At 53.1% G+C, this 27,832-nt stretch overlaps 8 protein-coding genes and 1 non-coding gene across 9 annotated transcripts; 2 read left to right on the plus strand and 7 right to left on the minus strand.

The window, feature by feature from the left end:
- Nucleotides 1-1,200: 1,200 nt before the first annotated feature.
- Nucleotides 1,201-2,918, plus strand: Z519_08989 (uncharacterized protein; the record flags this gene model as incomplete). Its single annotated transcript, XM_016766716.1, has 3 exons — nucleotides 1,201-1,576; nucleotides 1,632-2,734; nucleotides 2,787-2,918. 3 exons carry the CDS (start codon nucleotides 1,201-1,203, stop codon nucleotides 2,916-2,918), a joined length of 1,611 nt encoding a protein of 536 aa, XP_016617014.1.
- A 766-nt stretch (nucleotides 2,919-3,684) lies between these two features.
- Z519_08990 lies at nucleotides 3,685-3,800 on the minus strand. Its single transcript, XR_001677177.1, has one exon. It is a non-coding gene; the product is annotated as a 5S ribosomal RNA (ribosomal RNA).
- A 179-nt stretch (nucleotides 3,801-3,979) lies between these two features.
- Z519_08991 (uncharacterized protein) lies at nucleotides 3,980-5,876 on the minus strand (the record flags this gene model as incomplete). Its single annotated transcript, XM_016766717.1, has 5 exons — nucleotides 3,980-4,220; nucleotides 4,317-5,085; nucleotides 5,162-5,204; nucleotides 5,295-5,555; nucleotides 5,655-5,876. 5 exons carry the CDS (start codon nucleotides 5,874-5,876, stop codon nucleotides 3,980-3,982), a joined length of 1,536 nt encoding a protein of 511 aa, XP_016617015.1.
- A 1,329-nt stretch (nucleotides 5,877-7,205) lies between these two features.
- Nucleotides 7,206-7,442, minus strand: Z519_08992 (uncharacterized protein; the record flags this gene model as incomplete). Its single annotated transcript, XM_016766718.1, has 1 exon — nucleotides 7,206-7,442. One exon carries the CDS (start codon nucleotides 7,440-7,442, stop codon nucleotides 7,206-7,208), a length of 237 nt encoding a protein of 78 aa, XP_016617016.1.
- A 2,564-nt stretch (nucleotides 7,443-10,006) lies between these two features.
- On the minus strand, nucleotides 10,007-10,847 carry Z519_08993 (uncharacterized protein; the record flags this gene model as incomplete). Its single annotated transcript, XM_016766719.1, has 2 exons — nucleotides 10,007-10,728; nucleotides 10,754-10,847. The coding sequence occupies 2 exons, from the start codon at nucleotides 10,845-10,847 to the stop codon at nucleotides 10,007-10,009; spliced, it is 816 nt and encodes a 271-aa protein (XP_016617017.1).
- A 1,059-nt stretch (nucleotides 10,848-11,906) lies between these two features.
- Z519_08994 (uncharacterized protein) lies at nucleotides 11,907-13,225 on the minus strand (the record flags this gene model as incomplete). Its single annotated transcript, XM_016766720.1, has 2 exons — nucleotides 11,907-12,641; nucleotides 13,163-13,225. 2 exons carry the CDS (start codon nucleotides 13,223-13,225, stop codon nucleotides 11,907-11,909), a joined length of 798 nt encoding a protein of 265 aa, XP_016617018.1.
- Nucleotides 13,226-13,518: 293 nt separating this feature from the next.
- Nucleotides 13,519-17,604, minus strand: Z519_08995 (uncharacterized protein; the record flags this gene model as incomplete). The annotated part of the gene is made up of 1 exon (XM_016766721.1): nucleotides 13,519-17,604. The coding sequence occupies one exon, from the start codon at nucleotides 17,602-17,604 to the stop codon at nucleotides 13,519-13,521; it is 4,086 nt and encodes a 1,361-aa protein (XP_016617019.1).
- Nucleotides 17,605-18,580: 976 nt separating this feature from the next.
- On the minus strand, nucleotides 18,581-19,889 carry Z519_08996 (deoxyhypusine synthase; the record flags this gene model as incomplete). The annotated part of the gene is made up of 5 exons (XM_016766722.1): nucleotides 18,581-18,641; nucleotides 18,705-18,718; nucleotides 18,774-18,801; nucleotides 18,867-19,621; nucleotides 19,680-19,889. The coding sequence occupies 5 exons, from the start codon at nucleotides 19,887-19,889 to the stop codon at nucleotides 18,581-18,583; spliced, it is 1,068 nt and encodes a 355-aa protein (XP_016617020.1).
- A 1,439-nt stretch (nucleotides 19,890-21,328) lies between these two features.
- On the plus strand, nucleotides 21,329-27,505 carry Z519_08997 (uncharacterized protein; the record flags this gene model as incomplete). The annotated part of the gene is made up of 1 exon (XM_016766723.1): nucleotides 21,329-27,505. The coding sequence occupies one exon, from the start codon at nucleotides 21,329-21,331 to the stop codon at nucleotides 27,503-27,505; it is 6,177 nt and encodes a 2,058-aa protein (XP_016617021.1).
- Nucleotides 27,506-27,832: the final 327 nt, after the last annotated feature.

Here is a 27,832-nt window from a genome sequence, read left to right on the forward strand (position 1 = left end):
GGCAACAGACCCGATTTCTATGAAATATTTCAAGGCTGTGATGGTGGAGACGGTTGACAAGATGCGAACCACGAATTCAGGGACATCAGCACACGGGCGAGAGAGCACTAGGACTATTATCCTTCAGGAGGGAGAAGAGGATCTGGCCAGGGGGGAAGATGTTAACAAACTCTGCGCGTTTAGTTGGTGGACTAGTGTAACAGAAAACATGAAACGAGCAAAGCTCTGAGCCTTATCCACGCCTGCTGTTGGCCCGCGGCCAATGCCGCAGCGTTGGCTCGGTGTTCCTAGGTTCTCTATAACCAGTCGGCTGTCGAGCTGCACAGGGACCACTTGGTGAGAAGCCCCTGAATATTCCTCGATGAAAAACGGCCTGATCCTGATCGGGTAGCGAGGTCACAAGAGATGAGGACGAAGCGAAAGAAAGAACTCTTGATCTTCTCCTCGTCTATCTCTGACACTTATTTTTCCCGCTGAATTTTTCTCGAACCTGTCGTCCTCCCTGCCACGACGCTGCGCTGCGGATTGACATTGACGCATGCGGCACCATTTGACTTTCTGAGCGACCCGCCGTCACGTCCGTCAAGTGTGCCTCTTGCGCGCCTCTAACGCAGGTTCAAGTGGTTCTGCTGCAGTAGTCGACCTCGCTGCTCTGGAGTTCGGCGCCCTGCAAATTACCAATTACCCCATATTCTGGTCGAAAGCAGCACCAGCACCAGCACCAGCGCCAGCACGGGCTTCGACGAACGGCAGTCGCTTATATCCCATTTCTACGCATCCAAAACCCTCATCTGGCCTCTCGCTGTCGCCGACTCTGATAAACCCATCGCTCGGTCACTTTCCACTCACTTGGCTCCGTCCTCCACCGCATTTTTGATCTCACTTCACTCTCTCGTGCAACCTCTTCCCCCAAAGGGTCCCTTTCGCTTTGCGTCTGCGCTGGTCGCCCCCCTGGTTCGTTGTGCCGAATCGAATCAAGTCCTCACTACGCCCTGTGTCTCAATCGTATCCTCCACGAATGATCAGTCAGTTGTCGAACACCAAGCAGCAAGCACCTTCCGCCAACCACTCACACCACCCGTCCGTTCTCCTCACGTCAGCACCCGCGCCTGCTACCACGCGCGTTCAATTCGCGATTACTCCGAATTGGCTGTTCGGCAACAACCCCTCTCCGATACTTGATCTGAGACCTCCGACGCCATGACTTCTCCTACTCCTCTCGCTCGCAATGAGTCCCAAGCCTCCAGCCGTCGAAGCACCAGTCTCGGCTCTCGCTTGTTTCGATCAAAGAGCGGCGAAGCTCTGGGTGAACGCAAGACCTCGGCAAGCCGTCTGAAAAAGAAGCACCAAGAGATGGACGAAGCGGTAAAGGTCACACAATCACCTCCTCGCCTGCCAAACTACAATCCGCAGCCGTTGGGCATTCAATCCTTTGGTGGTGAGAACTACAATCCTCAGGCCGCCTCCAGAGAGCATGCGAATGGCGCGAAGAACACTCCTCCCGTACCCCCTTTGCCCGGGAACATTGAAAAGGAGGCTATTGATCCATATGCGAGGACTGAGAGCATGACCCACCGTAAGTTGAGCTGCATTGACGTGATAGCATGACAAGGCTGACTCATTCCCGACAGGTGGCCGATATTCCTATGCGAACTCGACCGTGTCTACCATCAACTCACCTCGGAGAGTTCGACGTCGCAAGGATCCCACCCCCTACAACGTTCTCATCATCGGTGCCCGAAATGTCGGCAAGACCTCCTTTCTTAACTTCCTCAAGAGCTCCCTTGCTTTGCCAGCAAAGAAACAACCGACTCGAGCTCCAGATGGCGACACACCTCCCTCGTCTGCGAGAGCGAACCCTAACTTTGTCCACCACTACCAGGAGATCGAGGTCGACGGTGAGCGAATTGGTTTGACATTGTGGGATTCTCAAGGATTGGACAAGGGCGTTGTTGACCTCCAATTGAGAGATATGAGCAACTTCGTGGAAAGCAAATTTGACGACACATTCCTCGAAGAGATGAAGGTCGTTCGTGCCCCAGGCGTCAGAGATACGCACATTCACTGTGTCTTCTTCGTCCTTGACCCGGCCCGGCTGGACGCCAACATCAACGCTGCTCAGGGTGTGAGCAACGGGGTTGAAGCCACGCGGGTCGGCAAGCCGTCTCGACTTGTCGGCGCCCTCGACGAGGACTTTGACATTCAAGTCATAAGGACTTTGGCCAGCAAAACCACCGTCATACCCGTCATCAGCAAGGCAGATACCATCACAACTGCGCACATGGCGTTTCTGAAACAAAAGGTCAGCCGAAGTCTGAAAAAGGCCGGCCTTGATCCCCTGGAAGCCTTGAGTTTTGATGCCGAGGACGAGGATGACGAACGTCTGGATGAGCGCGACGAAGATGAAAACAGCAGCGCTGCAGATTCAGAAGACCAGACTTCAACCCGGAGCGACGGCTCTGATGCCGATCGAGACCCCTCGACTGTCAAACGGCCAGGCAACCACAAGCGCCAAGTTTCCGCCGAGGACGCCGTGCTTGACAGTGGCTATGTTCCGTGGTCCATCCTCAGCCCGGACAAATACTCCCTCGAAGCAAAGGACGGTCCGGTTGGTCGACATTTCCCGTGGGGATTTGCTGACCCGTACAATCCTGATCATTGTGACTTTGTCAAGTTGAAGGACGCTGTATTTGGAGAATGGCGATCCGAGTTGCGAGAGGCCAGTCGCGAAGTGGTAAGTCTCACATATCTCTCAGGAGCGTAAACTCCTTACTAACAGTGCTTAGTTCTATGAACGCTGGAGGACGAACCGTCTCAATCGCCGAACACTCCCAACCAATGCGACAAATGGCCTACCGTCAGGACCTCGACAAAGCACTGGCGGGATCCCCATTCCCCTCCAACCTCGGGTGCGATAAGTGAAAGGTATTCTGTACAACAAATGTACAACAAATGTGAAAATTACCGGCCAACATCGATCGAATTGAAGACGATAACTGGAGGGCAGTGTTCGTCTGCATGCTATGGAAACATGTTCAAAAGTCAAAGGGCGAAGAAACTCGACCGAAGAAATTGAGTAAATGGGAAGGAAAGTGGAAGGGGAAGGGGGTTCTTGTCCAGGGGCAGGGAATGATGTGCGTGGGCGGCCCATTTGTTGATCTTTCGTCCATCCCTTGCATTACAGTGCCTTGGTTTTTGAACGACCTGACACGAGTCATGACACAACACAGCCTTTTCTCTTCTTGGAGGACATGACCCCGATTCTTGCGAGCGCAAATGCAGGCAAAGTTGGGCATGTTCACACACGTTTCCTTTGTTGACTTTTCAGGAGGTGCGGGCAACAAGACGGCGAGCGAGCGACTGAGCGTTGAGCATCGTGCACGTCGGCACTAAGCTGAGCTTGGTGTTGCAGAATGATGGAAGCCTTTGGTTTGGTGCAGGAGCTGAAATTGTAGCGAGCAGAGTTATCTACCAATACCCCTTTTTCCTTTTTCAACAATCACAACCTCTTCAACTGTCAACCATAGAAAGCCTGGCCACGTCCTCTACGAGTCTTTGACCTCACCACAGCGTCACTGTTGTGTAAATAAAGTGATCTTATATACTGGGAGGAAACTCTGTCAGGCCTTCGCAAACAGATTATTCTATCAAAAGGTGATATGAAAAAAAAAATACAACACAAAAAACAATCAACAGCCAGGATTCCCAAGGGGTCACCCACCTTGGTACTAACCGGCCGGCGTATAGCTTAAGTATGACTGAGCGGACGGGAAGTCCTGTTTTCTATACCCTGTGGTCGATTGCGGAGGAGTTTTGGCGGTGTGCAAGAGATATGTCCTGCGTCGGCAAGTCAATTTACCCAGTATACGCGGCGCGGTCACACCAGGCCGGGTACCCATCCTATCCTATTCCATGTGTTTAATCTGTACCACCTCCACCTCCTCCTGCACATACTACATGCACCGGCCAACACCGACTCTCAGTAGAACCACCTGTACTCGTGCGCAGCGGGCCCGTCGCGCAGCAGCTCCGAGGGGACGTCCCTGGCGCGGAGCTTCTTGCCGCCGTCCCTCACGGCCCGGAGGTTGCGTCGCTTGTTGTCGACGACCATCCAGGCTCCGAGGAGGAGCGTCAATGCACAGCCCACGGCGCCGAACGTCGCCGTCGTCACGAGCGCGGGGAGGTACTTGGGGCGGTCTTTGTTCTGGAAGATATTCGAACTGTGCAGGGTTAACGAACAAAGGGGGTGAGAATGTTAGTTATGATGTACCTCTGTATTTGACACTGGGGATTTGCTGGGTCGTCACATCACATACCTGACCACACCCATCAAGTTCGCCACGGGCACGCCCACGCTCGTCAACATGACCCGCTTGTTCTCGTCGGCGATGTTGTTGTTGTACCAGACATCCAGGATCACGCTCGGCGCGCTCGTGCCCCAGGTCATCATGAAACACGCAAAGTACGCCGTGTTTATTTGGCTTTCCAGATCCACGGCCGCGAAGATGATGAAGCCGATGCACGTGAACGCGAACCCCAGCGCGACGAAGGGGAATCGCAGGCGCGTAAAGTCCGAAGCAAACGCCAGGACTAGGAGCATCACCGCCCCTGTTATGTTGGGCGCGACGGTGTACAGGTTTGTTTTCACCGTCGAGTAGCCGAGCTGGTTAACGATGACGGGGAGGAAAAGCGAGACGGACTGCAGAGGCACACCGAGACAGATCTCGATCGCCAGAATCACCCAGCTAGTTGGGTGCTTGAAGATGGCCAGCGCAGAGCGCAGGTTGAATTTCTCGTTCACGACCGATGAAGAGTCGACCTGGATCCTGTAGAAGGCCAGCTGTTTCTCCTCCTCGGTCAGAAACTTGGCCGACTGCGCGTTATAAGGTAGGACCCAGAATGCGAAGAGCGAGAAGACCATGCTGCATCCGCCCTCGATGACGAAGAGGTATCGCCAGTCCGCGAGCGAGGTCGAGTGGATCTGGAACACACCGAAGGAGAGTAGGCCGCCGAAGGCGGAGGCAATGTTGGAGGCGGCGTAGAAGATCGCAAGGCGCCGGGCGAGTTCGCCACGGCGGTAGAACACTGCGAGTGAGTGCCTGTGAGCGGACGATTGAATACTGGTGGGAGGGGGGCCCAGAGGAGCTGGCGCGATCCTTACAGGTCTGGTAAAAGATGATGCTGGGGAAAAACCCTCCTTCGGCCTGTTACCACGATGCCCCATATATATATATATATCAGAATACAGTCTTTCTCAAGAGGGAAGCAGTTTTTGGAGGAGGGAAGGAACATACCATGCCCAAGAACCATCGACAAGCAAGAAGGCCTCCGAAATTCTTCACGGCGACGACCATGAGTGTGCTGAATCCGAAACACAGCATCATCAGCGGGAGGGTGCGACTTGGCCCGAATCTTTTGCTGGCCATGCCGACAATGGGTCCCGAGAGCACATAGGGGACGAAGAAGATGGACAGGATCAGGTTGTAATCATCCCCCTTCATGTTGAGTGTCTTTTCAAGTCCAGCAGTCTTTGCGTTGCCCAAATTCGATTTGTCCTAGCATTGCCCATGATCAGGATTCGGAAACAATTCTTCTTTGGCACACATTTTCTTGGGGAGGAGCGAGTATGTACGTCGCTTGTACCGAACACTCACCAGTGCATTGAAGAGGTACATGATGGCCAGCGTAGGGAGGATGCGCAAGTCAAACTTCCACACCAACCGTCTCTCTGCATCAGGGTCAATTGCCACACTCGCGGAGACGGTTTGGCCTTCTCCAACTGAAGTAACAGGTACCACGCCATCGTCCGTGATGGAGACTCTCTTATCGTCTTTGAGAGTGAGCATGGCCCCCCCGCTGCTGGGTTGCGTGTCCATGCTGGTTTCGACAACCTACCCACAGGAAGACGGTAGATAGAATCCGACGAGTCTGAACGGGGACAACACCAACGAACAACCACCTCTAGATATGTTGTTCCCACCTCTAGACAGCTGACTCTCAGGGGAGTTGTTGAGAGAAAACCAGATTCGCAGCTCGCTCCGTCCACGGAAAGAACCACGAGCGACATCATACATGTAAGCCAGTGAATCTGGCGGCGTTGCACCGGCTCATGGAAAGTCTGCCAGCGGCCTTTCTCTTCTGAGGCTAGAGATAAGAGCGCTATCAAAAGAGCAGCCCATCATATCGAGAGGAGGAAGAGAAGATCTCGCCGAGGGAAGGGCACTTACTGGAAAGAGCAGCAAAAGTGCAATCGCAACCTGGCGAGGAGACGGACCACCCCCAAGGAATTAGGGTCAAGTCTACCTAGGGACCCTTGATCCTTTCATGCATGTTTGCAGATCATATTCCCTCTGGCGAGGCGCCGAGAGTTGCGTCGAACACAAGGTGGCCGAGTTGGAGAGCCAAAGAAATCGAAGTATGATAAGAATGCGACCAGGTTAGTTACTGAAAGAGGACAAGGGGTTTGTTATCGCTGCAGAGGCCCCTGGTAGAGATGTCCGGTGGATGTCATCTGCTCGCATTGTGGACTTCTCCGTTCCCAGGCATTGTCATTGGCAGTGGAAGGCAACAAGAGGAAGATTGACGACCGCCATCATGGTCGGTACATAGATCTGGGGTTGCGGAGATCGACTAACTAATGAATGGCAAGTAACTTGACGGTTGCCGAAAGCTCCAGTTCAAGTCCTCCAACGGCTCTAGCTCGAAGACAACCTTCCTGGCTCTCTTAACAATACATGGTCGAATTGTCAGAGTCGAGAAGGGTTTTGGTAAAAGTATTTGCCATCAATGCCCGTGGCCACTTGATGAGTTTCGTGGCATCCTCTCGATCCCACAGGGTGTCGGTGGGCGCTTCTCCTGAACCGGAACACATTTCCAGCCACTTGACCAATTCATCATCCAGCGCGTCTGCAAAGACAAACAATTCGCCAGTTTGGGGCGTATTTCATCTGTCCATCGGAGCAGTGCATAATGCCACAAACCTCGCCATGGTCCAGGCCTTTTGGTGCTCCTTTCCCTTTGTTCCTGACGCCGGCGCGCCCGCTCACGCCGTCCCGAATTTTGGTAGTTCCACATATTTCGGTAGCATTTGTAGCCCAGATGCCTTGACACAGTTGGATGTAGCCGTCTTCTCTGGGGAGATCTTTCGCCCTCCCTTTCAAAAAGGACGGAGACCCCTTTCCAGTGGCAATACAGATTCCGACGCCTCACAGTGCCTGGCGACCGGTGACGAAACTGTCGATGACAACTGTACCTCCTTGGGACACGTCCCGCAGAGGCAGCAGAGTCTCGATCGCAGTGTCGATATCTAGGAATCGGTTTGAGAATATAATTCCACCGTCCAGCTTGGCACGGCCGATGTCAGTCTCTCCGATTCTCTCGGCCACATAACTGACCCTCGTATTCCCTTGCTTGACTGAAAAGTGATCTGGGTTTCCAAGCATGTCAGGTGTCGCAGCATATTCACCGCCCCAACCATGAAAAGCTACTGTCAATCGAATCTCTCCATCCTTGTCGACCAGAATCCTAGCACTAATCTGGTTGCCAGAATTTGCCGAGAGCTGTCAAACCTGTTGGCCCACCTGAACACAGATTAGACTAACAGAATCCTGGGTTGTCTCCACAAACCGTGTGAATAGCGCAGAGCGTGAACGTCAACGAGGTCGCCACCGCAGAGTGGGATAGTTGGAGATGAGGAGGAGGGATGGTTGTTAAGGAAATTCAGAGATGGCAGGAATAGACAAGAGCGAAACTCGCCCCGGAACTACTATCATCCCGAGCGCCAAGCCGCTGTCGCGTTCCCAACTTCATCCGGAGCCGAAAACGACGCAGCGGTCTTCTGATTGAGGAGTTACCAGGTCTTCGTGAGGAAATGGACAAAGACCTTCACTCCGTAGAATGCAGCCTCCAAGTCGGCATCTATGCAGTCAAGGTCGGGCTCGGGGGGCTCTTCCTTCTCGGGCTGCCTCGGGAGTTGGAAGCCAACCGAGCAGCGGCTATGCGTCTGGTATGCCAGCATGGTTAGTGAAAAAGTCGATACGAACCCCCTGACCATTCAAAGGCACATTCGAACAGCTCTGGTCGAGAACTTTGAGACATGGGCACGTACAAAGATGTGAAGATCATGTTTCAGCGTAGATTTGATATCCTCGTGTCCTGCCTCGTGATGTCGGCTAGTATGACCCTCCGTTGCTCCTTGGTGTTGCCATTACCTGCTTTGGCTAGGAGGGGATGCGCAAGAGCTAGTCCCATCCCAAGACCATGCCAGTGACAACCGCGAGCGTCATGGCCATGGGCTCAGGCAATCATTTTGGCGATTGTTGTAGATCGTCGCTGTCACCCGCTGTCACCCGCTGTAGTCTACCGGGGAGTCCCTCCTGATATATCTTACCGGTCCCGCGGACAATCTTTCTCCCCGAATGACAACTTATAACACCAAAAGCCATATTTCTCTTCTCCGTCCCTATTGATCCTAATATCTTTCTTCCATAACAGGGTTAAGCACCATTCAACTGAATTGGCATGATGTAACATGCAGCATGCAATTTACGTGGTGCCGACGACCACCAAAATCTTGTTCTCCGGTCGACCAACCAGAAGATTCAAGAGGGCGCGCTGTTGGCAAGAGAATCCGACATATATAACAAAAGAGTGCGGACACCCATTTTCGGACGTCCTTTGATGGAAAGAAAAGATGTCGTTGAAAGCAAGGTCAGGATGGTTGGCGGTTCCTTCAATCAGAAGGCTGAAATCAAGCCACGAAAACAGCTACCCAATTGGAATAGATGTAAATACTCCAATGTGACTAATGGGAAACGAAGCAAGGCTGATATATAAGATTTTTAGAAAATCACGTGATGCTCGCCCCTCTTCTAATGCAGCCTTGCGTCGAGTTCACGAAGGGGAGTCGACTGTCATTAGTAGAATCCTGTTCGGCACCTAAAAAAAAACCTGTTCATGGTGTATAAAGAGATGCGTAAAACTAGAGAAGAGGTATCGAGCCTCCGGGAAAATCCGACGTTTGTCGTGTGAAGTTTGTTCGATGGGAGTGAATCCCTAGACATGGAGTGACGGGGATCAGCACAACAGTCAAGCGCAGCTTGGATGCCTGACCGCGATTGCGACGGTAACATGCTCGTACATAGGTGGGCACATGCCAGAATCCCCTCTTTCATTAGTATGGAAGTCTGGAAAATCAATTCAAGGCCCCCAATGGCGTTCTGGAGGGTGTGCGCAGATTGTGTACACATGATGATGTTGGCTGCTCATCGAGGCCCCTTCAGTTGACACGTATCTATGACTATCACTCCCCCGCGAGGAAGGCGGGGGAGGACGACGGGCAAGGACCTGGCCGAGATACCGAAAGTTTGTTTGCGGGCTCGTCGGAGGGATGATAGTGATGATGAGGCCACAGAGGCGCCCATGGGACCGCGGAGGCAATCTCAATCCCCCCATGTTCCTCCTTCGGATTAGGCAGATAGTCTCGAAGAAGTCCCTCTCATGTAATTCCTTCCCTTCCGTTGTGATTCTCCTCTCTGGGTCTCTGCCAGGGTTGATAATCCCTACAAATGCCGCCGTCGGAGAGAATGTCTGCAGTCGACTCACTGACTTGGCCTCGACGGTGCAGATGGACCTGGCTTGCTTATGAGTGGTTGATTCTAAAGGGTATGGAATGTGGCTGGCATAGCTCATAGATGAGCTGTCATATGCCGACATCTCGATCAAAACCAAACTTAGAACAGCATAAATGCCAAGTCGTGGAGCTGTCATTGACCAATTAGTATTGCAAAAATCTATCTGAGGTTCTGTAGAAGCTACGGCCACAGCTATTCCCGACGGTCAATTGAGAGGAGTGGGGGCGCACCGAAATGGCCCGTATGATTTTCCAATTATCTCCCTCACAGCAAAACCTCGTCTTGAAGTTTCTCCTAGTCACTAGATACTTCGACTTATTTGTTGTTCACACAGGTCGGACCACCACCATCTTGCGCAAGCGCAGTTCAAGTCATCAATACGGTGGCCGGAAGCCGCTTGACTTTCGTCGACGCGCGTCCCGGGAGCTTGGGGTAGCCTCGAACTGCTTGCCACATCTCCAGGACCAGTACTTCGACACGGCGTAGTAGACATAGTTGTCGACGTTATTGAGGGTTTCTGGATACTGCTGGTTGAGGCTCCCGTATATATCTTTGATCTTCCTGGCTCTGTACGGGCCGTATCCGTGTTTCGGATTCGGACCCGCGTAGTCGTCGATGGTTCCCCCTCTGACGAAAATGTACCAGTCCGGGACGTGGATGAAGAACCAGGACCAGTGGACGTACTCGTGCAAGATGGTTGAGCCCGTGGTCTTCATCCAGTCGGAGTCGTAGTCCCCGAGGTTGTCGCAGGAATATCCAGGCAGAGGCCGGCCTTGGTTGTCTCTCGCCCACGGGGTCCGTGGTGGATCTGCGATGTCTTCGATTGATGGCCAGCCAAAATATGGGTCGCAGAGGTAGATGTTGGCGTTTCCCTGGTCCTTGTCTTCATACATAAAAGCATTAACCCTCGCAGTGCAACCTTGCCTGTCAGCTGTCAACAAGCTGTCCGAGATTGAAAGTCTTGACTGTCTGAATCTCGGATTCAGCTCTGTGTTGGGTGTGGTGAGGACCGACACCAGCGTTTGACCTGTAATGACTGCGTCCAAAGGTATGTTGGCAATGGTTCGAAAGATATTTTTCACAAAGTCCGCATCCTCTGGCCGGAAATACCGCAAGAATACCTGTGACGTCGGTTAGGATGAAACGCTCTTTGTGATATAACATCTTTGCATGGAGTGCCGCAGCGCTGGGAGTAGGAAACCTGCCTCTTCGCATGGACTGAATGTCAAAGCTGCTATCCTTGCAATGTGAATGGCATCTTCCAGCCCCTCCCAGACCCTCGCGATTTGCGCCTCAGGCGTACCAACGGGATACTATACCGCCGGTACGTTTTGGCATTGCGTTAGGTTCAGACCAAAAAAGTAGAGTAAGAGCAGTTGGAAGAAGAGATAAGTCCCCATGATGCAAAGGATTGATGATGATTTTCGTACAGCCACTCCCTAGCGTCGATTTATGAATGAAAGCACGCACTCAGCCACTGGAGCTTCGCAGAGAAGTCTGAACGTACAGCAGCCACCAGAAGAGAGGAACAGAATACAAGGGCGACAGCCATCCTAAATGCCTCTTGATGTTAGACAAAGCCCACCCTGGAGAGTAGGTTTCCCGATCATGTTAACTGTTTCGCGTATGTTTTGCTTGGCACTATAGAATATTCTCTATCGACAAGTCTTCTGCCACTAGATAGATGCCTCTCCTGTATTCAATATCAACCCGGTTATAGAATGCACGGCCCGCACCGCAGTGTGTGATCCGTCATTCTGCGATCCAGTACAGGACCGCCAACTTGTCTGTCAATGCGAGACTTGGGCATGGTAATCGTGGAACTGGGCAAAAGTAGCTGGAGTGTGGTGAAAGGGGTGATTCAACTTCACCGCTGTGTGAAATACCGAATGAGTCCGAAGCAGGGCCGACACTAGCCAAGGGGCCAAGTTGATTTCATACTCCCTTTCCAACTCCACTTCTTCAGCCTTGCCAGTTCTGATGCGCTCGAGCTTCAGGGTACTCTCAACCTTATCATACTGATACTTTGAACATATGAGAAAGGGAGGAGACGATGAATACCAAGAGAGCAGGAATGATGAGCGCTCAGTCTTGGACAGACAGAGAACATCCGGAAGCTGTCGACTTATCCACGTCGGGGAAGTTTGATTAAGAAGTGCACGTTGATCTTCATCCGACACGTTATTCTGTTTCTGACTGTCCCGCACGGTGAATGTAGAAGGAGTAGATGGATTGCAAGGCAACCTGGAACCTTTTGTAGGGGCATAGTGCTGTTCAGCCCAGAAACGCGTTCGTTGCGTCCAAAATAAACTGCACCGTCTCCTCGGGCCTACTGAGCATGGGCGAATGACTGCTTTTTATTTCTCTCAAGGTAATGTCTGCTCCTCCATCTCGCGCCATTTGCACAAACATTCTCTGTGCTTCTACCGGAAAGGCCTTGTCATTCTTGGTGGCAAGGTACCACACAGGCACCTCCATCCACCCGGCGGAAGTATGTTCATCACCTTCTGTCAATGTTTTCAGCGAGTGCTTGGTGAGCTCGCTGACCCACGCCTTGCCCTCCTCTTCAGAGAGGTCGTGGTAAAATAGTTCCTGAGGGTCGGCGACAATCACAGCGAAGCCGCTCTCCGGCTCGAGTTTCCAGGATGGCGGTGGTTGACCGCCGAGGCCGTCAAGGAAAGATTTTGCGGGAACAACAAAGCCAGATGTCATTACGATGAGGCTAATGACATGGCCAGATGTCCTGTTCTGTGCCGTTGTTGAGGATGAAGATGGAGTGTTATGTTTCCTTCTGGGCAAAGCGAAGCTCTTGATCGCACTTTGTCCTGGAATGCCACCATAGGAGTGCACCACAACCACGACACCTCGTCCTTGAGTGGTTTCGGCGAGAATGACGCTTCTGACAGCTTCGATATCATCTAGAAGAGTTGCCGTGGGGTCAGATTTGGTTGATGGGAGGGCCACAGGGATGCATTTGAATTGGTGTTCGGTCTCGAGAATGGCCGAAACCTTTTTTCCATGTGTCGGCACTGTGCCATGCTCCCGGCACAAAGACCAGAGGAGGCTTGGAAGACATAGAGACCGCTCTTGGAGGTTAGTGTGTAATGCTTCGGAATATGCACTGGCTCAAGGGATGGAAAGGATAACGAAATCAAGAGAAGAAACAGAAATCGTTGGTCGCCTGAAGCCAGAAAGGGCTCTTTTAAGGCCACAGTAATACTCATTTGATCTGCCGGCCGTGACAGCCCAGCATCTAATCCACGCAACTTGTTTCTGGGACCTTTTCGGGATAGATGTACCTATCCCGATACCATCTAGAGGGAGAGGTCTCCACCTTGTACCTTCCTAAAAGGTACTACGCAAAAAGCAGGATGTACAAACTACCGCGGAATGAGGCTTCCCGCGGCCCTTGTCCTGTGCCTACTCCATCTTCCTCCAGTTGGTTCCTGCATAGAGACTGGGTGGAGCAAGAGAAGGGGACAAATGGGACAAGAGCTGAGGGGCGAACGAAGCTGTTCTAGGAAAAGTACAGAATACGAGATGGATCCGCTCCAGCCTTTGATGGCCCTCGATGTCAATGTCCACTGTGCCATGTGGAGTGGAATTGCTATCAATTCGTCATTTATGTATTCAATCGTCAATTTGCTCGTGTCCATCTGATCGTCTGTGTCGGCCAGTTACGAAATACCTCAAACCTTAGCAGCAGCTCCAGTTCCATGCTAACTGTCAATCCTCCATAACCAAATACGCCAATCGAAATAACAAAGTCACGTCCAGAATCCATTTACTTCATCACCATTTCCTCCGCCAACGCCCGATCCCCCTGAAGCACCCGGTTGCTTGCCACCGTCCGCTCAATGATATCGCTCTATAAAGTGAAACCATCTCAAGCTCGAAACATCTTGACAACTTGCTTCACCGTCTTCCTGCAAATAGGGCAGAGTTCACACTGTCTGGCGCACTCGACGCAAGCGCACACATGCCCACAGTCGAAGAACAACGCATCAATCTCGTTGCCGTAGCAGATCTGGCACAAGTCTGCCTGCTCGTCTGCAACCTGCCAGAATGTGGTGCCCATTCCCCAGCGCTTGCCGTTCTCAAAGCCACCGACGTACTTGTTGCCTGTTCTAGCTTCCACAAAGGTACCTTGGCCATGCCGCTCGTCCTGGTGCCATTCGCCTTCGTAGGTGTCGCCATTACAGTACGTCATTTTGCCCCCTTTGCCACATTTTATGTTACAGACAAGGGGTCCCTCGTAGGTGTTGCCCGTGGAGCTGATACTGAAGCACTTTGCCCCATGGCACAGCCCGTTGACCAGGGGTCCTTTGTAATAGTCGGTTCCGAACTCCGCAAGCTCAACCGGTTCGGTGGTCGTCCTGGAGTGAACGGGATGCTGTCGCTCAACCATCCGTAAATAGTTGGATAGGTCGTGAGGGTTGGAGAATTTGCCTTCCTTCTCAAGCTCCTTGACCCGAGGTTCCGACACTGGTTCGTAGACGACAAGATCGCAGCCGTTGACAAACCTGGGGTCCAGGAAGGTATCCTCAGGTCCCACAATGGTTCCGTCAACCGTTGAGTGGCGACGCCAGGCGATAAAGTCCTTGTCGGCCCCATAACCAAGGCGCCTTTGCACGAAGTCTCTCACTCTTTCCTCCGACCTGGCAAAGAAGGTTCCTTGGACACGGAATGTCTGCCTATCAACATCGAAGACTTGAATGAAGCCATAGGTACTGTCAACGGGTCCTTGTTTCTCAGGGGGCGGTGACGAGGACTGCGACGACTCGCCGGACTGTGAGGCTGAATGGTCTGTAGAAGCAGATCCGGAGTTCATCACGAAATCCATGGCCTCAGAGCCTTCGCCAATGACCGCGGCAACCATGGATTCGGCGGTTTGAGACAATGTCGAGACTTCGGGCGCCAAAGATTGTTGAGTCTCATCGTTAACAGGCAGAGCCACAACATCGCCATGTGCTGCCGCGTCAATGAGATGGCCATGAGGCACATGTGCAGCTAAGCTCTCTTCGGCGGTAGGGGGTGGGGCCTCGAGCTGCATGCGCGTGTCCGAGTCATTGACCTCCACTGCCACAGCAGATGGTTGCTGTCCACCATCTGAGCTGCGCCCAATGTCGGCGGTAACAGCCACCCGAACCGAATCTTGTTCTGCATCGGGAGCAGCGACCTGCTCTTCACCGCCGTTGGCGACGCTGTCAGAGACTGATGCGTCACTTCTTGATTGTAACAGATCCGTATCCACTTGGACGCTTGTTCTGTCTGGTTCACCAAACAATTGGAGCTCGTCCTTGCTAAGCACTGACATCCACAAGCACAACGGTTGACCTGTAGCTCTGCCATTGCCGATAGTGTCCAACAGATGGACATTGAGCATTTGAGCCGTTGCATAAAACCCAATGCCACTGTAACCCATTCGGAAAAGTCGAATCATTTGAGGATCCTCAAGTCCCATCTTTGCGGCCAGGCGCTGCCTGAACTCTTGATATGTTGCATTTTTGGGGGAGCTCATGAGGTGGAACAGCCCCTTGTGTTGAGACTGTACTTTGATGTTGTACATGTCCAGCAGTCCCTCCCTTCCGACTATCCCCTCATCAGAGTAGACTTCGACATTGATCTCTTCCGAGTCCTCATCGGTGGTGTCTTCGGAGAAATTTCCATGCGCCTCCTGATATGAAGATTCAAGATAGGGCGCCAACCATTTCGGAAGCTGATACGGTTCCAGACCTCCCGGCAGGTAGTCGGCCAAGCAGCTGGTCTTAATGTACATTGCCATGTAAGCGGTTGTTCGGGTGGAGTTAAAATCCTTCAGAGCCTGCCCTTCGAGCCCTTCGAATGCTTGAATTCCCTTCCTGCTTAAGGAGAAAACCTGGTTGCCGTCTCCATCCTCAAAAGCGAGCCACATTGTGTTTGGCCCGTTTGGTCGCAAGACCGTGTAGAACTTCCCTGAATTTCTTACACCGGCATGAACCACGAATCCATAGAGAGTGTATTTGGCATCCTGAGTATCAGTGCTGAATTCCGAAACGTCAATCTCGTCGTTCAAGATCACACGGTCGTAAAGCAACTTCCATTCTCTTGTCTTCTTGTCAAACTTATCCCGAGCTAGCATAAGTGGCAAAAAATTTGGGAGACATCCTTTGAATTGGCTTTCACGCAAAACACGGGTGAGCGATTGCTGGATGTCGAGGACATTCTCAACGGGTAATGGTGGAAGGGAGATCGGACCGCTCGGACCGTCAAAGATTGCTTTCAGTGCCCTCAAGCTTTCTTGATCGCTGTCCAATTCAAGTTCGATGCTCCTCCGGAAGGCTTCCCAGAAAGTCTTGACATCAGTATACTCTTCTCCAAAGTCTCTCATTGCCTGAATCGCAGGATACAGATCCACGTAGGTTTCACGTTCCTTCCTTGACGTTCGCATCAAAAAGAGGATCATTTGGAGGTAAGCGATGAATGGCCTCGGTCGGATTTGGGAATTTCGCCGCCAGCCTCCGGCGTCGACGTTCTGAAGCAGTTTGCGGAAAGGAGCCAAAAGAAGCCATGCAGTCATCCCTGCCACTGCAGGGCTGTGATAGAGTGGAGGAGTTCCCATCGGAAAGTAACCTGCAAGTGATTTCGAGTCCCAGTGGGGTTCGCCCTCGGAGCTACGCCACCACAAGGCTTTCGTTGGGTCATCGAAGATGCGAATGTAGGCGTCGATGGCAATGGTGTCCTTCTGTAAAAGCGGTGCTCTTTGCAAGTGTTGTCGAAGGTGCACATCTCTCCAAGGCCCTGCAACACTTGACCAGCCCCAGTCATCCACATACTTGGAGAATTGTCCTTCCGTAGAGGCATACGCGCAAGTGCGTGGCTCCTCTGGGTTGTACATCACTATCCCGAGCTGGGCAGACAGTCGCCAAGTGTCCTCCGCTGGTTCTGGAGTGTTTTGTACGTCAAACGCTTCGTCACGGCGGATAGCTGCACCGCTAGGATTTGCGCCTTCGGAAGGTGGATGATTGTCTTGTTTTTGACTGGCTAATGGAGTGGCAGAGGAAGTTGAAGATGGGTCGTCCTTCTTCGCGGTCGGGTCTATCTTTAATGTGAGGGCTGGTACGGCTCCATTGCCAAAGTCTGCATCTGGAGGGCCTTCGAAGAAACAAAAGGTGCTATCAGCGAGTTTGGTGTCTGCTTTGGGGGGCCGCCTGCTGCATTTGATGTAAGCACTGTAAGAAGCCGATGTATGGCCGCGGGGGTAGAACTTGATTTGCCAGTAGTTCCCATCCACCAAAGCAGGAGGAGAAACCATGACTCTAGCATGGTTTGGCTTGTCCTTGGTCCCTCGGACGCCCTTGATGACCCAGCTGAGGCGCAGCTTCTTGATCGGACGCATGTCCGGATCGTCTGTGTCGGAATAGATGCGCTTCTCAACACTAGGAATGTCCAGTGCACTCAGCTCTGTGCCTCTTGACTCACGCATTCTCAGCTCTTCCATCTCCTCCTCACTTGGTTTTGACCAGTCGTCCTCAAAAAGTGTCCATTCTGGGATGTGGAGGCGCGGTTCAGGCGGTGGAGGAGGGGTTGAGCTTGAGTCTTGACTTGGGACTTCCGCTACTACTGTAGTTGTGCCCTCTTCTGTTGGAGTTGCTGGCTCCGGAACCACCACATCTTCTGGTTGCTGCACCTGAGGCACTTCTTCAGTGGTATTCGTCGACTCTTGTGGTTGAGATTCGGGCTCAGTAGAGGGAGCGTCCGCCATCTCTGCGTCCGCCATCTCTGCGTCCGCCATTTCGGGTGGGGATGGAGATGGCTCACGCTGAGGCTGTGGGGAGCTGGAAGAGGGAGGATCGTGTGATTCAGGTCCGGGCATAGTCGACATTTGTGGTTGGCGGTCAGGTTCAGGCTCCGGAGTGTATGCGGAAGTCAAGGTGTGAGGCGGAGGGGGATGAGTTTGGACTAGGACTGGCGAAGAGCTCTGTGAGGCCATGGTACCGGGAGCAGTGCCAGGAACTGATACGTAGCAAGATGAAAACGAGAAAAGGGAAGAGTGAGGCGGTGAATGCTTGAATTGGGCTTGTATATCAGTTTGAGGTGGTGTGCTTCGTCAGAAATGAACAAGGACGCCGTTACATTTTCCAGCAATTGGCAGCGGTCTCCGAGAGAAAGCAAGAATGATGGCTCAGTTCCAGGGTGAGCAGTGAGCTTTTGTGAGCATGAAAGGCTTCCGACTTTTGCAATCGAGAGGGTGTGCATTTATGCAGGAGTACTGGGTATGGTAGAACCGGTAAGTGGCAGGCAACGAACGAAGTCCAGGCATCGGCGTGGAGGCTTAGCTATTGGACGGGGCCGACAGGCTCCAGCGCCTGGATGCTCTTGGGTGGCCCCGGTTCTAACTGGCCGCGTGCACGGCTAGGCTAACTTGGCTAACCTAACAAGTACCTGGTAGGCCTACTAAGACTACTCTCTTCCTCGTAATGGTTACTAGTGCTGGCCCCCCACGTAATGACTCCCCAGCTGTCGCCACCCGCCTTTGGGCCGCAAGCCCACTGAAAGCCTACTGTGGTAGTGAGGCTCAGCCATTAGTCCTTTGCAGATGCCTGACTCTTAAAAACCCACCCGGGACTCATCGTCTACTCGTAAGAAACGCTGGTGCGCCCCGTTCCTGTCCAGCGCTTATTGGCTCGAGTTGTGAGGCCCTCAAATGTGATCTTTATCCTTTCAAAACTCACCATTTCTCAACCCTCTCAGCCTGACTCACTTCGCCAGTCAGGTCTGACAATCCTAACCATCACACCACGCAGGCGGTCTCCACTCTCCCATCGTTATAACAAGTACAGAGGACTGGTAAATATTCTGCGCATGAGGCTCTCTGGCTTGAAGCATGTGGAATGGGAGACATCACGGCTCCTTCTTCTACCAGCCTACTAGACCTCGGCTTCAGATTCTGATCAGATACCGGTCGATTATGATTTTGGTTCTGGTTTTGCAAAAGTCGCGGCCACAATCAAGGGGAAGCTTATTGTACTGAAGACATCTGTTAGCCTGGATCATTATCAACAAGAGTCTGCAAATCGGACGCCAGCTCACGCTTCAACATAGACCTGTTTATTGACTCATGTCAGTCTTCTGCAGTCGTCACGTTCATCCTTTCCATACCTTAACACTGTCCCCGTCGGCTTTGATTCTACTCCATAGCTTCCGGTTAGCTTCAATGAAAGACACTGCCAGTAGTTTTGGGAGACGACTCACTTGCCCCAACTCACTGCCTCATCCGGTCTGGCACCAGCATCACTCCCATCAAACTCCTGTGCAGTATTGACATAGACGGCACTTTCGGCGCCATTCCGCATGAGACACGCGTTAGCTATGTGATGCTTGATGATCCCGCCCCCGAGGATAATCATGCCTGCCCGCTTCGCCCGCACGGCAATTGTGTTGATTTTTCGAATGTCCTTGGCTATGTCAATGCCGAGATGCAGAGGGGACGCTTTGAAGGAATGGAAGTAGATCATGTCTCCGAGGCTGCCGTCCGTCAGGGCGGGACAAAAGACTGGGATGTCGTTCTTGTATGCCCAGTAGTAGACCGATGATTCGTCATTGATCTCTTTGCCGAGCCGACGAATGATGGTGCTGGGAGTCCACATGAATCTTTCACCGGACTTTGCAAACTCCTCTTCCTGCTCTGCCAACATCTTGTCTAGGATGGGAATGATCCAGTCCTCGAAGGCGCAATAGTTGTTGTTGGGCACGATCAAGTTACCGATGCGGTTCAGTCCCTTGGCTCGAAGGGCGGCCCCCGAGGCAGAAAAGGAGCCCAAGTATGTGGGAGCCAGACATTTGATGAAGTCCTCCTCAACACCCCCGGCGGTGGTGACAATGGCCGACACATGGCGATGTTGGACAAGATAGCGAAAGGTGTCACGCAGGCCTGAGGATATCATGTTGGAAGTGTAACCTAGAAAAATGGTGGTTTTCTCGCCTGACTCGGCATCTCTCCATGATCTCTGAAAGCAGTCAGAACAACTGCTTCTTCGCACTGACCTTGGTTTACGAGTGACGGACCATGTCATTGATGATACGGATCGCATCGCCTATTGAACTGGATTGGAAACCTTGTCCGGTGAGTTGGTCGATGAAATTTGAGATGATAGTGCGCTGTTCGTCCGGCAAGGACATCCAGTCGATGCCCTTGACCTCTTGGGCTCCATCAGCAACAGGTTCCGAAGGTACCAAGACAGCATCAGTGGCTTTAGTCGGTGGTGCAGATCCCATGGTTGGTCTCTGTACACCTCAAAGGGTACCGAGTGTGTAGTAATATAAGGACGATAGTGTAAAGAGCCGCAGAAAAAAAAAATCGAGAACGGGTCGATTGGTAGAGGTGATCTCATATGATGATTCGCTGGTGTTGTCAGTGTCGAGAGCGGGTGGCAGGCACCCTATGAAACTTGACCGGATAAAGTCACCAGGCAGCACGTTGGGGTTTAATTTGGACACTCGGCAGCACCTACTTGGTAGTAGCTTGGCTCGCTAGGGGCACCGAAGGGGGCTAGGAGGCGCGTGGGATTTTTCTCAAAGTTCGGTGGCGCACCAAGGTAAAAGCAGAGTATTGACCGAAACTTTGGCTGCCAAATGGGGTGTTTCTTTTGTAATGACTCTAATACGCTGCCCGTAATTAGAATCACGGTTGACGCAATGGTCATTTGTACCGAGTACAACGCACGGGCGACGGATCGGCGGCGGCGGCTAAGGTTGAGGTGCAGCAGCCTGGAGCAGCCAGGGCTAGGGAGCTCGGGAGGTAGGCCACCACGCACAAGCAACAAGCACTGCTACTTACCACCACCAAGCGCCTTGTCCGTGTCAGACCCATCCATGATCCATGATCCATCTCTTTTCGTCCTTTTTCCCTCCTGGTCATTTTTCCATCTCTTCCCATCAAATTCATTTATCCCACAACTCCGTCAACGCGGCTGCACGATCGCGCATTGGAACTCAACCGCTCTCGGGGTTTTTGCGATCGACATAACAGCCAATACGGCGCTTTTCCCTTGCACAAGGACTCCAATCACCCCATTTCAGCTACGCGACGCTACCTTCCTTTCCCTTCGGCAAATCGAGATCTGGCCCATTTCTGCCACGTACTACGCGACCGATAACTCACCTTGTCTCGCTGTTGTCTCAAGCTCGTCCTCTTGAACTTCCTTCGACTCGGAGAGTGCCAAGGGCGCGAAGACCGACGACGTGTTCGAATTTAATCCACATAATTCGCCTCAGGTAGCCGAAAAAGGCCACTTGCACTTCAGCGTGCAGCCGTTCGGTCGTCTTGTTCTCCGAAGTGGGACAAGTAGAAAGTGCGCCTGATCAGTGTGTCAATCGGTGGTTGTGGCTTCCAAGCTCGGACGGCAGGCTTTCTTTTGACAGCACGAACTTCAACTTGAGGAAAAAAGGGACGAAACGTTAGCGTACAACCCGAAGGCCAGACAATCGACGAGACCGGATTATCTCAGCCCTCCAAAAGCCACGCTAGGAGACGCCATACCCACCCTGACAAAGCCTTCTCGGTCCACCCCAAATAACCTGGGCATCGATAGGAGGTCCAAAATTGGGCTGGCCAGATCCAGGGATCCCCGGCTTCGGGCACGTGATGTTGTCCGACCCAAGCGAATCTGCTCTTGGCCAATAGAATTGACCATCCTCGAGGCCTGTGGGGGGGTATGTCGTCTTCAAGATATCCTCCTCCACCAAGAGATCGCTCCCCACCTCGATTCGACCGCAGACCATCAACTAACTATACGCCTCCGAGCTCTTTGTACAGAGGCCAAGGAGAACCCGGCTTACTACCGGCTCAGCGAGACCCTCCTCGAGGCCCGAAGGCTGACTTTCGAGGTGGCGGGGGTGCTTTTCCATTCAGTTCTACTGCGCGTGGTCGAGGTGGAGGATTTACTCCCCGGCCTAATGATAACTGGGATAGAGACCGTGAACGGGACCGTGAACGAGATCGCGATCGAGATGCCCGGCCACCCCCACAGTCCTACCGGGGTCGAGAAGATGACCGCGCCGAATGGCCTCGACGTGATCGTGACTTCGCAACTGCCGATCGCAATGTCACATTAGCCAGAGACACTCGACCGTATGTTGGCAGAGAACGCTCGGCTTCTCCAATTCGACCCAGGAGAGACTCGCGTGAATCGATCCCTTCTACTTTCTCTCGTCCTGCGGAATCTGCATCATCATACTATCCTCCTACAGGGCGGGGTGGGCTTGGCCGCGGCAGGGGAAGAGGCGATTGGGAGAGGGGCAGGGGCAGGAGTTCTTTCGTGAGCGAGCGCGAGCGGGACCTGTTCCATCCACGAAGCCGTTCAAGAGAGAGCTGGCGTGATCGTGAATTCGACCGAGGTCGGCCGCCCCCTGGGGACGCTGACCGCTCCGACAGGTACGAGCGTCGAGACTATGAGCGAAGCCGCGAGCGTGAAGTCAGAGCTCGAGACTCACGGGACCACGACGTATGGCCGAGGGATCAATCGCCTGCTAGAATATCTACTGGAAACACGGGCGCCGCTGTTGCCACCCCGTCTGCTTCTGGCAATGACCGACCTGGAAAATCCGATTTTGATACACCCAGACGGCCGTCCCTTGTAGCTACGCCAACCAGCGCCATCCGCGACAATCGGCGTGATGGCGAAGGAGCAGATTATTTTGGAAGCTCGAGGCTGGATCCTTCTCGTCGTGACCAACCCCAACTCCCACAACAACCCTCTGCCGCCGTTGGCCTTGACTATGGTCCCCCGCCATCCTTGCCACCGTCAGTCACCACCCCCGCTACGGAGAAGCCGGCCTTCCCGAAGCTACAGCCTCCCAAGCCTGAGCAAGCAATACCTTCGCCAGCTACTTTTCAACCGCCTAGTGGGCCAAAAGCTGGCAGGACCGGGCCCACAGCAAGCCTCAGTCAAGCCGTGAAGACGCCTCAAACCCAGGAGGGCTGGACTCGTACCGAGCCTGTTTCGCGTCCCGTCCGCCCTGGCCTGATCCCAAGTGCAAGCAATCTATCGACGGAAGGAAGCACAAAGAAAGACGAGCTCCCTGTCGAAGCTAAACCTCCTGCGGCGCCAGCTGCTGACCGCTCTATGCCTCCAAACGTTCCTTCCGGCCCACGACTAGGCAATGCGCCGCCATTTAAACACAGACTATCTTCGAGTGAACCATCAGGCTCTGGTCCACCTCCCATGGCACCAAGAGAACCTTCTTCAAAACCTTCCGGATTGGACAATCGGGCTCCAGCAATTCCGACAGGCCCTCGTCTTGACCGCGAAGTTTCGAGGACAATGCCAGGGACAGCCTCCAAGATATGGATCTCCCCGGACTACAAACCAAAGCCTTCTATTATGAACGCAATGAACAAACAGTTCCAGCCCGAAACCCGGGATAGAGGCTTGATACCCACAGGCCCGAGGCAGCAGAATGTGTTCCCTACTCACGCTGACAAGGCTCGGGCACCACATACATCTGCAAATTCGATCCCATTTGCACCGTCTGGGCCCAAGGCGCTGATAGCAACAAGTCCCAAAATTCAAGACGCCAAAATGACCCTCTTGCCTCCTAGGCATCCCGTCGACGAGTTCCAACCCCAAGAAGATGTGATAATGTCGGTTCCCGCATCCAGTGAGGACGAGGACGAAGTTGAGGATGATTCTTTCGACGAAGAGTACTATATTGAATCTGAAGAGAGGCATAAGCAGGAGATGGAATTGCTTCAAGCTAAGAAACCACCACCTTTATTACAAGATGCTGCAATTGTGGCCCTCCTTGTAAAGCTGCAATTTCTTGAGATGATATCTCAAGCTCCTGTTCTTAGGCCCGTTTCCAAACCTCTCGAGGTCACAAAAGAGGAGGCTCCTGCTTCTGTTACCGTTGTAACCGGGTTACCGTCCCCAGACCAGGTCCCTCATGAGACCGAGTCTAAACAGGAAGTCCAGGAAGTGGAATTACCACATCCCAAAGGACGACCTCTCAAACAGCCACCAGTGAACCCCATACCCACTCCTCCCATCGAAGATTTGCCGTATCTGAAGCCGGGACCTATTGAGCCAGTCGTCTTTGAAGACTCTGACAACGAAGTCGAACATGAAGCAGTCGCAATTCTCCTTCAACAGGAATTTGAGCGCAATGCATGGGACTGGAGATCTGAGCTTGAAGAAATGCACGCGGAGTTCAAGGCCAGGTATCCTCTATGGAAGCAGAAGATCCATCAACTGGAACAAGATAGGCGTGAACTACAGGCTAGCCCTGCGCCTGCCTCCCCTGCACCGTCAGCGGCACCATCGGTCACACCTTCATTAACCCATGAACGTACCAGAGGCGCGCGAAATACGACAGAAGCGGATTTACAAGCCGCAATTTTAATGTCTCAGCAGTCCCTCAGAGAAGAAGAAGAACGACGGGAGAGAGAGGCGGCTTCTAGCTCTTTGCCAAACTACGACACGGAGGCTGTCGTACCGCCAATGCTAAAGCCCGCGGACATTGAACTGTCCCAATTCGAAGAGACGAACCATCTCATCCCAAATGAATTGGCATTGCATGCTTTTGCCTACGTCCCTCCCGAGGACGATTTTACGGAAGAGGAGCAAAGCCGTTTCATTACAGCCTACTGTCAAAATCCCAAGAAATGGGGCAAGATCGCAGAATCTCTTCCGGGTAGAACGTATCAAGAGTGCATCGTTCATTACTACTTGACGAAGACCCAGGCTCACTACAAAGACCTCTGGAGACGATCGCAGCCTAGGAAGCGCGGTCGACGAGGGGCTGCAACTAAACCCCGTTCCACGGCTTTGATGTCCGAGCTCCTCAATGGTGATGATGCAGAGGCGACACCTGTTGCCGTTACAGATAGCGGAAGGCCGAGGCGGGCGGCGGCACCCACATTTGGAGATGCCCCCAGCGAAGCTGACTCTTCAACACCCGCCCCACAGTCGAAGAAGCTTACATCGGCCTTGAAAGATGGCAATTCAGACGGCAGTGGAACCAAAACGTCAAGAGGCCGCAAGGCTGGTACTGCTGCCAAAGTGCGCAGGACCAAGGCGCAGATTCAAGCTGAGCAGCAACAGGCTTTACTTTCGAATGCTGCTGAAGCCTCGCCCGGCAAACCCGCCACCGCTAAGGTTGAAAGAGGGCGCACACTGATTCGCGCCGAAAATGTGCCCATCAGACCCGATGCTCCTGCCATCCCGCAAGTGCAACGATCGGTTGAAGCAGGACTACAGCACTATCCTATCTGCGATGTCCCAATCGGCCCTCCAACAGCCCCAGCGTCGACAGCATCGTTGCAAGTGACGAGTTATTGGTCAGTACCTGAACAGCACAAGTTTCCAGAGCTTCTGGCGTATTTTGGTCGAGACTTTACCGCGATTGCAGACTTCATGAAGACGAAAAGCGTGACAATGGTGAGTGCACCCATGGATGGTTCACACTTGCTGGCTGACAAGACAAAGATCAAAAATTATTATTCTCGGCAAATCAATGACGGCAAGGATGAGCTTGAAAAGTTCGCCCGGATGGGTGAGCAGATGCGCGAACAGATGCGCATCGCCGGAAAGGTCGCGATTCCACCTCCAAGTCCGATCGCGGCTCCAAAACGTCGGTACGACACAGCATTGGCACCCATCCCTCGTCCAACAACCCAGGGTGAGCAGAACGTTGTAGATGGTGAGCCGCCAGTTCCAGCAATCACGCAGAGCGTCATTGAAGACTTCCCTCGGAACATTCTCGAACGGACAGCCTCTGGGGACATTATTTCCAAGCCCCGCCCAGTTGGACGCGAAACACTTCGTGAGGTCACTTTACCTGCTCCTCTTCCACCTAAGACTGAAGAGCCTCCGAGATTACCCAGTGACCGTCCTTCTCTCTTTGCCCACAAACCATTGCATGGCCCCAAAGCTGGCGTTTTCCAGGATGATATCGGTTTCCAGCCTTCCCGTCAAAATCTCCGGACAACGCTTCAGGAGCGGTCGCCCCAAATACTCACGCAGAGACTTCCGGATCTACCTCGCCCTGAATTAGCACAACAAGCCCCAATACCCACAGCCGCTCCAAGCCTTCTTGGCTCGCGAGAGCCTCTCATTCAAGGACAGCCACTGCCCCAAGCTCCTCCCGCTCCTCCTGTTCAAGGCATCCAAGCTCATGTCGAGAAGTATACACCGCCAAATGCTCTGCATCCTAGTCAGAACCGTAACAGTGGCTCGGCAACGCCGAGCCAACCGCCTCTGGAGAGGTCTCAGGATATTTCCTCTTTGCGCCACATGGACGATCAACGTGCATTGTACCGACCTGGTCCGACAGGGTCTCCAGTATTGACACCAACATCAATACCTGCCTCGCAGCCTGCGCGAGCCGAGATAGCTCGGCCAGCGCCAGCGCCTCCTCCGGCAGAACCTCCGAAACCTCCCGCCAAACGCTCGAATGTGTTCGGTCTTCTCAACGATGATCCCCCAGATCCACCGCCAAAGCGACCGTCTCTGGAGGCACCGAAACGAACATCCATCCTCTCTCCGCAGATTACTACTCTTCCTCCAGGGCAGAATCTGCTACAGCAACCGCGAAGCCAGCATCACCCTGAAGATCCGCTTCTAAATAGAGCACCAAGAGGCCCATATGGTCCCAGTAGCGGCAGCGTGCTTTCAGCAGGCAGCGGGCAGCAGTCATCGACCGAGTATCCGAGTTCGTTTTCTGCAACTACTGCCCCTGGGCCCAGCAATGAAGCATGGATGGACCGTTTTGATCCGCGTCCTCAGGGAGTCCCAAGTGACCAGCGGAGTCACCACCATTCGCCTGCCCCGAGTCACTATTCTGTTGTACCTCCAACTTCCCAGCAGAGTAGCATTCCTCCGCTCCATTCGGTGCGAGTGGACGCGGCCCGCGGAATGGATCGATCTGGAATCGACCACCGACGGACGTTGCTAAGCCCAATTAATCAGATGCCACATGCGCCCTCTCCTCCACCTCAACAGCCGACGCCGCTTGTGCCACAATTGCGTTCAGCTTCCACTTCATCGCACCATTCACGGGTACCCTCTGTTGGTTACTCTGCTTCGCAGCCGCCGAGTCAGTCGTCTCTCAGCCACCCGACAATGCCGCAAAGTCACTCTCACTCGGCAAGCTCAACTCCAGTCTCAAGTCTTCACCGAGCGCAGTCGTCTCTCGATTTTGCACCACGACTAACCATCCAACAACACATGGCTCAGCAAAACCAGCAGAAACAACAGCAAGAGCAGCAGCGTGAACACGAAAGACACATCCAACGCCATCGAGAATTGGAAGCGGCACAACATCGTGAAAGGGAACGCGAGCGAGAACAACAGCAACAACCACCACCACCGCAGTCCCACCAGCAGCAGCAGCAGCAACAACAACAACAACACATGAGGCGGGAGATGTACGGTATCGAACACCATGCAACGCCTACAATGTCTCGCCAAAACCAACTGGGGACGGCATCTAATCAAAGCCACGCGGCATTCGCTCAACGGGAGATTCCACGAACCTATACACCTCCGCATTCACATAGTAATTCTCACTCTCATTCTCACTCGCAATTCCCGGTTTCTAGTCACGGCCCGGGTGGCTTGGGAGCGCCTCATCCTCTTCAGCATCCACATCCGCATGCACATCAGCAGCAGCAGCAGCAGCAGCAACAACAACACCAACATCAACATCAGCACCAACACCAGCACCAGCATCCAACGGGACCGCTTCCACACCTACAGGCGCAAGGGAGAGGTCAACCGCCGCCTCATTTGCATCACCCTCACCCTTCTCAACCGCAAATCCTCCATCCAGGACCGACAGGGCATTTTCGAGCGATGAGTCAAGGAGAACCGAGACGTGATGAGAGACGGTGAAATGAATCGGCTCAACCTCGGTCCTGCTCTATTTTGCCGCGTCCGGGCATTCGGTCTCACTTCTGTGTCCATCAATATCTTCCTGACTTGTTCCTTTTCTATGCTGTGTACACATACGAACGGATCGGGATAGGATGGTTGTATGACTAGAATTCATTGTCATGAGATTCTGTGAAACAGGGAGGAGCGGCAATTAGTGGGGAATCTATTTCATTGGAATGGTAACGGCGTGGATCGATTGGAGCTATGTCTCGAAGAGATACGAGCAGCTGTGTAAAGCACAGGGATTCCATTGTGTCGGAAGAAGATATGTACTGTACGAATGTG

This window comes from Cladophialophora bantiana (genome assembly GCF_000835475.1).
Source record: "Cladophialophora bantiana CBS 173.52 unplaced genomic scaffold supercont1.14, whole genome shotgun sequence".
In the NCBI taxonomy this organism is placed as follows: domain Eukaryota; kingdom Fungi; phylum Ascomycota; class Eurotiomycetes; order Chaetothyriales; family Herpotrichiellaceae; genus Cladophialophora; species Cladophialophora bantiana.